Source organism: Sander vitreus, chromosome 12 (genome assembly GCF_031162955.1).
Source record: "Sander vitreus isolate 19-12246 chromosome 12, sanVit1, whole genome shotgun sequence".
NCBI lineage: Eukaryota > Metazoa > Chordata > Actinopteri > Perciformes > Percidae > Sander > Sander vitreus.
In genome coordinates this window covers 20,166,546-20,179,746 of record NC_135866.1, presented here as the reverse complement: position 1 = coordinate 20,179,746, position 13,201 = coordinate 20,166,546, and the positions used below count along the sequence as shown (strand labels likewise).

At 39.2% G+C, this 13,201-nt stretch overlaps 1 protein-coding gene across 1 annotated transcript; it reads left to right on the top strand.

The window, feature by feature from the left end:
- The first annotated feature begins 673 nt into the window (after positions 1-673).
- asip2b (agouti signaling protein, nonagouti homolog (mouse) 2b) lies at positions 674-11,669 on the top strand. The gene is made up of 5 exons (XM_078265038.1): positions 674-998; positions 1,085-1,224; positions 5,798-5,920; positions 9,987-10,060; positions 10,819-11,669. Exons 2-5 carry the CDS (start codon positions 1,104-1,106, stop codon positions 10,984-10,986), a joined length of 486 nt encoding a protein of 161 aa, XP_078121164.1. The 5' UTR covers positions 674-998; positions 1,085-1,103; the 3' UTR covers positions 10,987-11,669.
- The last annotated feature ends 1,532 nt before the right edge of the window (positions 11,670-13,201 follow it).

Here is a 13,201-nt window from a genome sequence, read left to right as displayed (position 1 = left end):
ACTACATCGTTTAGATTTCATATTCGCATTTTTGTTTCAGTTTCGTTGGAGCAAACCAATTGAACCCAACTGTTCATATCGGGATTTACATGCTGGAATTTCCCAAACGCGGGGCTTTCCTACAAAATAATTGTTTAGGTGACAACATATTTAAGTAAAAAAGTAAAAGCTTTATGCGTGGACAATTACAGTAGGCTAAGCCTCACATCTCTAGTAACTACTTTTAGCAATAGTAAAAAACTGTTTAATTCAGTGTTTCACTTATTTTAGCCATTCTTCTCCACGCAGAAATTTAGAATTCACACAGACAAAAGGAAGACAACGTGGAACACAAACACAAGTTCATTATGTACAAACGTCTTTTCACATCGTGCCAAAAAAAAGATAGATAGATAGATAGATAGATAGATAGATATATAGATAGATAGATAGAATTAAAGAACGTAGTCCTTGGCAGAAACTTGGTTACAGTAAAACTATAAATCTTAATTAAAAACGCCACAAAAATCTGTGGGACAATATTGTTATATTGTTGAAGGAGAAACAATGAAATACCAAATACCATTATATATATATGTAATTTTCCATACGCTTCCTATAATGATGTAACTTATTTATGGTGTTATCAATTTACATTATGTATCAATCATTATATTATGTCTTGTTTTTTTTTTGTTGGTGCTTTACCGAAACTGGAAGTGAAACTTCCTGTGGAGCCGGGGGACTAGACACACTGAAGCAAATGATTCACTGAAGCACGTGTTTGCATTTCCCCCTTTGTAATATGAAAACCCTGTCAAGCAGAGGGTGTCAACAAATCAGTAACCTTGTTACTGCTTACGTGGAGCCAACACAACGTGCCTAGAGTTTTTGATGATCCAGCAAAACTATTAACAAGAACAGTCCCTGCACAGTTGGGCAAACTTGAATCAAAGAAACCCTGCTGTACTTCCTTCTTTGATGCTTTGACAGAGAGGGAGAATTTGCAATAAACGGAAGTAAGTAGGCTCCTACACTTTGTGTGTCCTTGTGTGTTCCTGTGTTAATATGAAATTAACTCTATGCCTGTTAATGGTATCAAAAGCTCACCAAGACCACCACAGATGGCTGCCCTCTTTGTTCCAGTCCCATTCCCAGTGGACTCGACTGGAGCGTGCAGGTCCTGGACCAAAAAGGGGTCTCCTGCATTCTACTTCATCCTCACCTCCAGAAAGTATTTCCTGGGTAAGAGGAGTTAGACCCTGGGGTGCTGCATGGGGGTCCCACGCCAGATGATTCCTGGAGTAGATTCAGAGGAACCCAAAAATGTATGACACATTCTTAGATTCTGCTCTGAATCATCAACCTTTTATTTTTTTAAAGATTTGTTTTGTAATGAACTTTATTATTAATAATGTGTTGAAGTGATTTCAAGAGTTTTGATGCTATAGACAAATATGACCATAAGGTGGTAGTGTATTAGCAGTTTTCAAAGATAAAGCCTCTGCACCTGAATCAAAGAGATGCTGGGAACTTAATGTTCTGTTCTCATCACCCACAAGGACATCTCTCTAAACCCCAAACACAGTGCTCCTTGATAATGGGCTGAGATGTTTACCTCTCAAAAAGTGAATAACAGTGTTGCAATTAATGAATGAAGTGTGTGTGTGAATGTGTGTGTGTCAGAGCTTCAGTCCCATCCAACTGAAACCTCATTCATACTAGCCTCACTATCACAAGAGTCACTTTATGTATTCTATTTGTGTCACAGAACAAATGACAGACGTGGACATCGAGAGGTCTGGGCCAGGCTGCATTCATACTGCCACACTGATTGCATTTGTACACACTTTTATTTGTATAGTACAATGAAAACATACAATACAAACAAAAACAACTAATTGAGAATTGAACATGAAAAAAACTGCTCCCACTGCCTAACCATGATATAAAAGGCAGTGAACATATATGTACAACAATGAAAAATAAACATACATTGTCAAAGGGGAAAAAATCGCAGAGGCTTACAGAATGACTATTTTCAAAATGTTTTTTTGAAAAGCTGGCTGATAAAATCAATGATCTTTGGCCTCACTTAAGACACCTAAGCAGTGAAATAAGACTTGCAACTTAGACTATAATGACTCATGACTTCACTGGGATTTGAGCCAATTGACTTGGAATAACTCCCCATGGCCAAAATTGAAAGATTATGTTGTAAAAGGTGTGAAGGGAATCACATCTTCTTGGCAACAGGCAATACTATAAATCAACCCCACAGCAGCCAATTGCATTGAACGAGCAGGAGGGAAAGATGCAGGCTAAAAGGCAGACAAAATAATTACTTATTTAGGACTTGTAACAAAAAGTTTAGGACTTGGACTTGACTTGGGACTTCATACCTAGGCTTGCAAAACACTGTCCCAGTTAAAGAAACCAGTAACAGCACAACAAATGTATAATAAGTACTATATTGTTTTAGCTTTTATTGTATTTTTTTTACATGTTCAAAATAAAGCCTTCATTCATCCATTCCTTTATTCATTAGTACTTATACTTTTGGGAGTGACAGCAGGATCCTGTTGACTTTTAATCGTGATGGTTTGTTAACATCTGGAACACAGATCAGTGATCAATCACTCATACACACATTGTAAACAGATGTGGGCACATACTGATAGTTAGTAGTGACAATCTTGGAGAAGAACCGGCATGTTCTGCTGTCAAGTGAATTCCACACTCATTCAAGGCCAGACCGTCAGAAGCTCAGCTATCTGCCAGCAGTACATTAGTGCATGAGGAAAAAGCCAGTGTCAAGATGATAGAACACAGTAATTTAAATTTTTTAAATCCAAAACACTAAATTGGTCTCCTACAGTTATCCTTGTTGTCAGCAGTTTGGCACTCCACAAGAAAAACAACACTATGAGGAGAAGACAAACTGACCAAAGGCAGAGATACAAGTACTATTAAGTACTCTGTCACACTTTATTGATTGTCGTGTTACTGTCCCCGAATCCATCTAAGGAGTCGTAACATCACACATATACTACTTTTTAACACACAAACACACACAAACACACACAAACACACACACACACACACACACACACACACACACACACACACACACACACACACACACACACACACACACCTGCAAACAAAATAAGGCACCAGAATCAGAAATTAAGTGTGGGAAAATAAATTGAAGAAGGTGTGAGGGGAGGAATGGGGTGGTCATGGCAGGGGTGAGAGAAAAACAATGTATATAGATGAGCACAATATTTCAACAGTTTTTGAGTGTAAGAAAAGAAGCAGCCTGGACTTTGTGGACTTTTTCGATTTGAATCCCATTTTCTGCATTTCTACATAGGCTACGTTTAGGGACCATGGTGATACAAAGTCCAGGAAATAATTAAGTTGATCATAGTGATACATTCTGCCAGAAAGAATAGTACTAACCTATGTATAAGAAACATAATAAACCAAGAAAACATATTTGCGGGTGTGCAGGGCCTTTAATTAATATTTCAGGATCATTTCACAGTGGGCCTTATTCTGTTGTCATGACATTTAAATTTGTATTGACTACTTTAGAGCTTTTTGTACAGTAGCTCTAAATCTCTGTGAGAAATGCCCTCCATTCATGCACACAGGGCCCAAAACAAGACCAAGGCCAGCCATGGAAACTGCAGGTAACCATGGCAGCAGTGCTGCCTCAAGCTGAAGTGTGTTTACTCACTGGTGAAACAAAGCTGGATAAACTTTGAGTTAAACGGACTAAAACAACTTTAAATGTAGCCTATATTACTATTTCACCACAGTATCCATTTTCTCTTTTGGTTAGAGTTTATTTAAATTTCATACAGTCTTGTTTATACATGTTTTATCAGATGTTATGTTAAAGAAGTAGGCCCACTCCTAAACTTACCAGAGCTCTGTAGTCCGCTCCTCATCTCTACTTGAGGCTAGCGGCTCGAGGCTACTTTAGCCGCCACTAGCATAACACACCTGAATCTCCAACATAACTGTCGAATTGCAATCGTGTTGCTCTGTGGGCTTTGACAAGAAAGAGTGTTAAACGAGTGCAGTGGAGTACTCGTTTGGAGTCTTTCTATATCACTATGTACTGTATGTCTATGTTTCTGATATACAGCTACAGTGCAATATATTACAAAAAGTCCTCAAAGCGCTGCAGCCCGCACCTAAAAAAGATTTGAGTAAAGTACACAATTTTTATTTTTTTTTAAGTACAGTAGCTATATATTAAGTAAGGCTACTTAAGTGAATATATGTAACGTTCCATCGTTGGCTGGTCCTGTTAGTGTTAGCAGTTCATGTCGAAGAAGGGGAGGAAAAAACAAGCTAAAACATTGCATAGGCCTACACATAGACATGTATATCTATGAGGCCTAATGCTGCCTTCCAGACACAATTTTAGCCCGGAAGTTACGACTTCAAGTCACGACTCACGACTTGGTAGCGTTTCAGGCAAAGTCACCACAAACCCTTCTAGCTAGCGTTTGCTAGCGGCTACCTAACATTGACGTTAGCTAGCGCTAGCTAATACTAGCAATTTCTAGTCAGCAACATATTTTGGGCTTCATTTAATAAACATAACCTGTAGTAGTACACAATCGTATATGTATTGTTTTGATTACAATGTGCGTAATTACTTTATGTTGCCTATTTATGTATATTTATTTCTATTTCTCACTGTTATGCCTCGTTCCAGGCAACCCATAAGTGTTTTCACAACCTTCTACCTGTGAAAGTGCCCTGGAATGGCAGTCAAACCCGTAACTTACTACTCGTGAACTCGTACCAGATCGTTGTACTCCCAGTTACAGTTTTAGACGTCACACACACACACACACACACACATAAACGACAATGGCGACCCCTGTTGATGCTGTACAGACGCCGGTGATTAACAGTGAGAAATAGAAATAAATATACATAAATAGGCAACGTAAAGTAATTCCGCACATTGTAAAACAATACACATACAATTGTGTACTACTAGCTACAGGTTATGTTTATTAAATGAAGCCCAAAATATGTCACCGACTAGAAATCGCTAGTATCAGCTAGCGCTAGCTAATGTCAACGTTAGGTAGCCGCTAGCTAACGCTAGCTAGAAAGGTTTGTGGTGACTTTGCCTGGAACGCTACCAAGTCGTGAGTCGTGACTTGAAGTAGTAACTTACGGGCTAAAAATTGTGTCTGGAACGCAGCATTAATCACCAGCCTCAGTACACATAGACAGTATATAAGAACAGTCAGTACAGCATCAACAGGGGTCGCCATTGTTGTTTATGTGTGTGTGACGTCATGAACTGTAACTGGGAGTACAACGATCTGGTACCATGGATGTATTAAGAGAAGTTTGGTAGGAGTTCACGAGTAGTAGCTAAGTTACGGGTTTGACTGCTGTTCCAGGGAACTTTCACGGGTAGAAGGTTGTGAAAACACGAGTTACGGGTTGCCTGGAACGCAGCATACGTACCTCTGAGACTGATCTGTTTTCTGTTGCCAAGGCAACAAACATCTCCTGTCGTGCGTCGAGCCCGTCACATGGGGGCGCCGCGTTTCGCTCCTGGTCGTTTGTCATCCACCCTGTTGGAGGCAGAGATACCTCCTCAGAACCAGAAAGAAACACGAGGGAGCTGAAGTGAGGGGTTTAGAGCTGAAGTGAGGGGTTTAAAAGAGAAGAAGTACGTAATTCGTAGATTATTATCCCCCATATGCACCTGACAGTCTGAGATTTATGTAATGAAGGTATGAGAGACTGATGTTTACCGTGTCATCAACAGATCTCATCATCATTATGAGAACTATCAACGGCAGACACTGGTTGTGCTTCTTCCTGCTTGTCTTCCCGCTGTCTTGGGCAGAGGACACCAAGAAAGATGTGAGGAAGACTGAGAATGACACAGGTAAGGATTCAACCTCCTCTTTATTTATTTTTTAATTTTAATTTTTTAAATAATGTTTTTAAATCATATAAGTGGATTTGATTTGTTTTTTGTTGTGCTGTGATTGTGAGCCAGTAAAATTTCGTTTAAATGCTACACTGTGAACGAAAATGATGCAGCTCATAATATAAAGGAACATAATGACTGGATAGAAGAATATGTCTATCATAGACTGATGTTGTTTTTCCATATAGTTCCCTTATAAAATGCTTTTAGTCTTTAAATTGTTTTACAAAGTAACGTTGGTTAATAAAAGTATGAAATGAATATATTTGAAAGGAGGAGAGACAGATGTTAGGCTACTTATTTGATCATGGTTTAGTTTGTATTTAGAATTAGTCTTGTATTAAAAAAAATTAAATTATTTAAAAAAAAGTTTGATTAATTAAAAATGAAACATTTAGAAAATGTCTTCAATTTTAAAATATTATCTTTGTCTTTTAACCAATCCTGCATATTATTGTATTATACCAATGCCCTGGTATGATTTTAAAATTTCTGAAGCTAAAAAGTTTTGGACAGCTGACAAATCATCCCAGTAGTCTGATTCTGAGCCTGAATGCAACCTGAGATCCACTGGTAGGTCATTACTGGCCATTCCTTGGTCAAACCTGAAAACTTAAGGTGGGAAGAAATACATTTGAAGTCACTTTTAAAAACTATTTTAGACTTTCTTTGTATTGGTTTTACTGTTGTTTTTTTTTAATTATGGTTAGTTGCTGTTGTTTTTTCCCCAATATATTTTATCGACTGTACTTATTGTATTTTCTTTTAAAACTGTATGTGAAGAACTTTGCAACTTGTTTTGAAAAGCGCTACATAAATAAAGGTTTTTATTGTTGATAGCATGTTCCAGTCCTGAGATAGGAAATTCTGTGATGCGGAAACCGTTTGTTTACATTTGGATCAGGAATTGTTTTTTTTTATTATTTTTTTTAAACTTAACTTTTTTGAGAGAAAAAGTCAGACATCAAAAATCCACAGAAATCCTGGGTAGCTCACCTGGTGGAGCAGGCGCCTATATACAGAAGTTTACTTCTCGACACAGTGGCCATGGGTTCGACTCCAACCTGCAGCCCTTTGCTGCATGTCATTCCCCCTCTCTCTCCCCTTTCAAGTCTTCAGCTGTCCTCTGTAAATAAAGGCCTAAAAACATAAATAAATAAATCCACAGAGCCTGGAGCACATTGGACAAGGCTAGATGCTAGCTGCTAAAAGTAAACCTCATTAAAGCAAAGCATTATTTGTTTACCTGTATTAATCAGAGCATTCACAGTAATCACTCAGACCGACCTCATTATTCTGGGGGGGGGGGTCACAACTCGAAAAGGTTGAGAACCACTGGTTTGGCAGGTATAATGTTTACCATGGTCACCTTAGTTTAGAAGGCTAACATTTGCTAATTAGCACTAAACACAAAGTACAGTTCAGGCCAATGCACTAATAGCAATAGTGGTGATGGTTAATACTGTATGCATTTTAATCTGGGCTCATTTTACATACAAACACAGCAACTTTATGCGCTAATTTCTATTTTACAAAAGTGATCCTCAAAATTTTGTAAATGGCCCGATTCTTTAGACAGATGATTTTTTTAGTGGGGGCAAGTTGCCCCCCAAATATTTTTTTGAATTTCCTACACTGGTTGTGGCTGATGGGAATGTTCTGCAGGTATTTAGTCCTAAACCAAAATATTGGATACATTATAATTTTGACCAGATGATAGCGCTAGATGAAAAGTCAGGATCACCAAGTTATTACAACTCATATTTAGCAACATTGATGTCTGTACCAAACTTCATGGCAACAGTTATCGAGACATTTCACCCCAAAACACACATGTTAACCTGCTGGTGGCGCTAGAGGAAAAGTCTGGGGTCACCAAAGTCATTAGTATTCATCCTCTGGGGGCCATGGATGTCTCTGTACAAAATGTCATGGACATCCATCCACTGGTTGTTGAGATATTTAAGTAATAGCAGTAGTTAAGTTGTACAGATATACTTGAACAGTACCATAAACATCACAAAAAACTGGAACAGCAGAGCTGTCAACTACAACTATAACTCTTTTAACATACTGAAAAATCACTTCCTCCCAAACTTATTTGATGAGCATTTTAATGTGAGCTTAATAGTTTCTATTTGATTCTCACTGTTATTCTAGCAAGAATGTGAGGGAGGAGATCACTTCCAGTTGATTAAACATCCTCCTGCACACAGAATGACAAATGATGCAGAAAGACAGGATGAAGGAGGGAGGGATCAAAAAGAAAACTTTAAATACATTTTGTACAACCGCTTCTCTAGTAATATTTAATTAGGTGTTGAAAACTCTTTCCAGTAGTTAAATCAGGATGGCCATAAACCAAAGAAAGCACAGACTCTATAGCTATAAATTCCACACACTAAAAATCAGTTATGTAAACGGGTGTTAGCACGCCAAGTTCTCTGGCAATGCACTGAACCTTTACCCGACTCTTTGTTGGTGGTGAGCCCATATGCCAATATATTGGTCCCAGTTTCTTTATTTCCTGTGAGGTTAATCTGTCAATTTGTGGTCGAGTCAGACTGGTTCTTGAAGCTACTGCACCCGACAATACAGCTCCCAGGGACACACAAACCCATTCACCACAATAAGATGTGATTCCCAGAGGACAGGGAGGAGCTCTTGGACATCCAAGAAGCTCAGGGTAGAACTAGTGAACCATCACATTTAAAGTAGCCAGTAAAGCACTTGTCTTTTTTTAAGATGCCAGCGTCTGTTTTACATCATAATCCTATGGAGTAAACCGTGTTTTTATAAAAGTCTTTTTTTTAAACGCCTCCGCGACTTTTTTTCTGTAACTCAGGGCATCTTTTTGAAGTTGAAAAAAGTTCAACTTTTCGAAAAAAGAAAAAAAAAACGCCCTACGTCAAGCGCTCTTTGACAGCCGACCAATGACAAGCTGAGTAGCCAGACCTGTCGTACTCGTTTTCATAACAACAAGAAAAAATGGAGTCGGAGCACAGCGAGTTATACGGTATGACCGAGTGCTCACTGTACAGGGAACTCGCTTTGTTTTATGCAACGTTAGCAGCACCGCTCTCTCTCTCTCTCTCTGTTCGTTCCACCGCTTGGTTTTATCTAACGTATAGCACCGCTCCACATAGCGCTCTGGGATACTGTAGCAGTAGCTGTTGTTATAGCAACAAAAGACGCTCTCAATTCAATTCAATTCAATTTTATTTATAAAATCAAATCATAACAAGAGTTGTCTCGAGACACTTTACAGATAGAGTAGGTCTAGACCACACTCTATAATTTACAAAGACCCAACAATTCCAGTAATTCTCTCGGCTGCTTTTTGGAACCAAAACGCTGCCAGCTTTTCTTTTTTTTTTCTTTTTCTTTTCTTCTTTTGTGCTCTAGTCAACGTTTCCTTGCCCTGGTATGTTTGACTGGAGGAAGACCCCAGGACAGAACCAGAACACCCATCTGGTACATATGATCTCATAGTATTTTTTTTTTAACCTTTATTTGTTCAGGGAAAGTTCACTGAGAGGCAACCTCTCTTTTGCAGGAACGCCCTGATCACATTCACACAATTACACATTCATACCTGGAAGCTGCCCACAACCACAGTTTGATCTGCTGGCCACTGAGCAGCTCCACTGGAGCAGTTGGGGTTAAGGGCCTTCCGCAAGGGCACCTTAGTGGTGGTAATGAGGGAGGGACAAGCGCTGCTCTTTCACTTTCCCCACCCAGATTTTATCCTGTCGGTCTGGGGATTGAACCGACAACCTCCCGGCCACCACTGCCATGTTACATACATGTTTACTTCTCTTCTGAGGCAAAGTGCTGACCTGACAGTACAAAGAGAGGAGAATAAACAAGAAGCTTGTTGTTTGGTGTGAGACCAGAATATATATAGGTCTCAAGAGTGTGGTGAGGGATTTTTCCTTGAAACTGAGTCATTATAATAAGCCTTGTTTAATGAGTGTTTAACAGTAAACATTGTTGATTCTTCTGTTATTTCCAACTGTAGTTTGGAGCCAAGCGAAGGCCAGACGACTGTTCGCGAGGCGAAAGATTTCTCCGCCACAGGAAAGTAACACTCCTGTAAGCTTTCTATGCTCCTCTTAAGCTGCCTTTGTATTTCAGCAGTTGAATGTGCCAGCCAGTAGTTATCTGTCCGTGAATCTGGGGGGTGGAGCTGCCGAAGGGGGAATAATAATAATAATAATCCATCCATCCATCTTCATCCGCTTATCCGGGGTCGGGTCGCGGGGGTAGCAGCTCCAGCAGGGGACCCCAAACTTCCCTAATAATAATAATAATAATGTATACTTTATTAATCCTGCAAGGGAAATTACAATGTTTTCACTCTGTTGTTACTATTTTACACATTACACACAGGCCTGAATTACACACACATGCTCAGTACCTATACATGCACTAATGGAGAGATGTCAGAGTGAGGGGGCTGCCCATGGAAAGGCACCCCGAGCAGTTGGGAGTTCGGTGCCTTGCTCAAGAGCACATTGGCAGTGCCCAGGAGGTGAACTGGCACCTCTCCAGCTACCAGTCCACCACCATACTTTGGTCCGTATGGGGACTTGAACCAGTGGTTCCCAACCCAACTCCCTACTGACTGAGCTACTGCCACCCCCCAATTTGTTTGGCAGTTGAGTTCAAATATCAACAATCTTTGTGCAAAATTACTAACTGCATCTTTAAATGACAAGGCTCAATCTTTAGAGCAGTGTAAAGTTTTTGTATTTGTTGCACATGTGTGAATCCCAAGGGTCCATGGGGATTTGAATTATTTTTCCATTTTGTTGTGAGACAGTTTATATAAATGATCTCTCTTGTTTCAGAAACACAAGTCAAACCTCATGTCCCCTGCACGTCGCTGCGGCCGCCTGATGGAAAGCTGCTCCGCCCACGTCCTGTGCTGCGACCCCTGCGCCTCCTGCCGCTGTCGACTCTTCAACACCATCTGTCATTGCTGGAGGATGAACCCCCTGTGCTTAAAGAAGACGTAGATGGAGCACAAAACCCACACGTGAACAGACAAAGCCCAGCACCAGGACATATACAGTGGAGACATGGGAATGAAAGGGTGAAGCCTGTATTTTTCAGTCTTCTGAGGCATGAATAAGAAAATACTCACATAAATGTTTACATAATATCCAAACACCCAACATACAGAATGTAGGTGTAACAACATATGGGTGACGTATGCTTTTTCATGTATGTAGACAATCAACGTGTAAACTGTGTGTTGTGCCTTGGTTATTTCCCGCTCTATTGCTGCTTTTGAATATCTTTATCACTTCTGCTCTCCTGCCATACTAACCTAAGCATGTGGTAACCCATAATAACCAGGTTTAGATTTATTTTTTTAATCTTACTGCCATACAGACTAAATGTGGAAAAAAAGAAAGCAAAATCATATGTTTTGAGCCATCAACAGTTAAAAACAGATTGTTCCGTTCCTATGTAAAGAAATATGCATTGGAGAACACATTTAAGTCCTGAAATGTGGAATTATTAATTATTCACGTGGATTTATGAGTTAAACTTAGTTTATATTTTTGCTATTGAATAAATATATCATAAGCCTATATTATCCTTGTTTTTGTGCTTTTCCTTATCGTTTGTTAAGTGGAAATATCCTAAAATGCATACTGTAAATAACTATAAATAAATGTAGAATGACAAGTCACTTATATGTGGATTTATGGGAGGAAACCATGTTGAATTTAGGAAATATGAGACACAGCATCAAAACAATGCAAAACAAAGTAGTTATTGCAAATGTTTGCTGGCAGCTGTCTTGTGGATAAATAGGGACTTAAGCTGCTTTGTATTATTTTCCAGGATGATAATGTGGAAAGCCGAAAGATAATGAAGAAAAATCGTATGTGTAGGGGGCCAACTGTGTATCCAGGAAGAATGTACATACACACAATGTTAGTTTGGGAATTCCAAAATAAAGCAGTTTTGCATCTCTTAAATCCTTGCCGGGCAATCTATGGTCCACATACAGTACTATATTACTTTGTCTGGGACACTGTCTGCTCCACTTCCGGTGGAAAGAGAAGGGTGTCTGATTGCAGAAATATGCACACCGAATTATATATAACAGTAGCTTTTATGTATTGATTGATCAGAGGTTCAGTATGTAAAGCCATGACTATAAAGGAGTTTAACACAACAAAGACGTTTAAGACAACAAAGAGTGGTGTTAATAAAAAAAAAGTCATATTAAAATTTCAGTAATGTCTCCACAATGGAGCAACCCATATAATTACAGAGAGCTGAACACATGTACTGTGTCTGATTATGTCACACTAAGTGCTCAAATCAAAAATAGTCATGCATATTTAAGGAAGCGTACATAAGGAATGGTCAGTGATTATGTCTCACATAAATGTGTCTGCAGGGAACATGATACACCACATTATTTGTGTTCTGCTGCCAGATTTTGCACAGATTCATTCTCACACATGCAAAATGTATAAAATGTATAAACTGAGATTTATACTGTAACTATTGTGAGCCTTTCACGATGGAGAGCAGTTAAGAAGATAAGAACAACCCTTATTTATCCCTCAATGGGAAAATTCAAATTTTACACTCTGCTGTTGTTACATCACTCACATAGGCCTAAAATACACACACATGCACACACAGGACCCATAGACATGCATTAAAGGTGCCCTGCCAAACGTATTTCATTACTTTGTGGTAATGTCTGAAGTTCTACCATGGACTCTGTAACATTTTTTGTGGGAAAAATGCCTTGGTTACCTTGTTTCAAGCCATTCTAGTGTGGTATAGAAAGCCTACAGGAAGACTCAGCTCGATTTTTGCCAGTTCTCATTACTATTCAACAAGCTAAGCTGTTTGAATCTGATTGGCTAACAGCTAGCCAATGAGAGCCTGGCTCTCAGAATCCTTTACCCAGCCCAACTGGGCGAGCTAATGAATAGTAATGAGCTCAGGCAATATGATGTCAGACTGACCAGCTTTTATAATTGCTTTTAATAATTTAATTTAATTTTAATAATAACTGATTTCTCTGCTTATTTCTTTTCAGTGGCTAGAGCTGACAAAGGCCTGTTCACCTAACATATTTAAAAAAATGCAAGTAAAAACGGTTTTGTATGGCAGGGAACCTTTAATGGAGAGGTGTCAGAGCGACAGGGCTGCCACATAGTCGGCGCTCCAAGCAGTTGGGGGTCACTTTTTATC

Coding starts and splice junctions, on each gene's coding strand:
- asip2b (XM_078265038.1), top strand. CDS start 1,104: ATGGCTGCCCTCTTTGTTCCAGTCCCATTCCCAGTGGACTCGACTGGA. Junction 1,225..5,797: donor CTCCAGAAAGTATTTCCTGG/GTAAGAGGAGTT, acceptor TGTCATCAACAG/ATCTCATCATCATTATGAGA. Junction 5,921..9,986: donor GAAGACTGAGAATGACACAG/GTAAGGATTCAA, acceptor TTCCAACTGTAG/TTTGGAGCCAAGCGAAGGCC.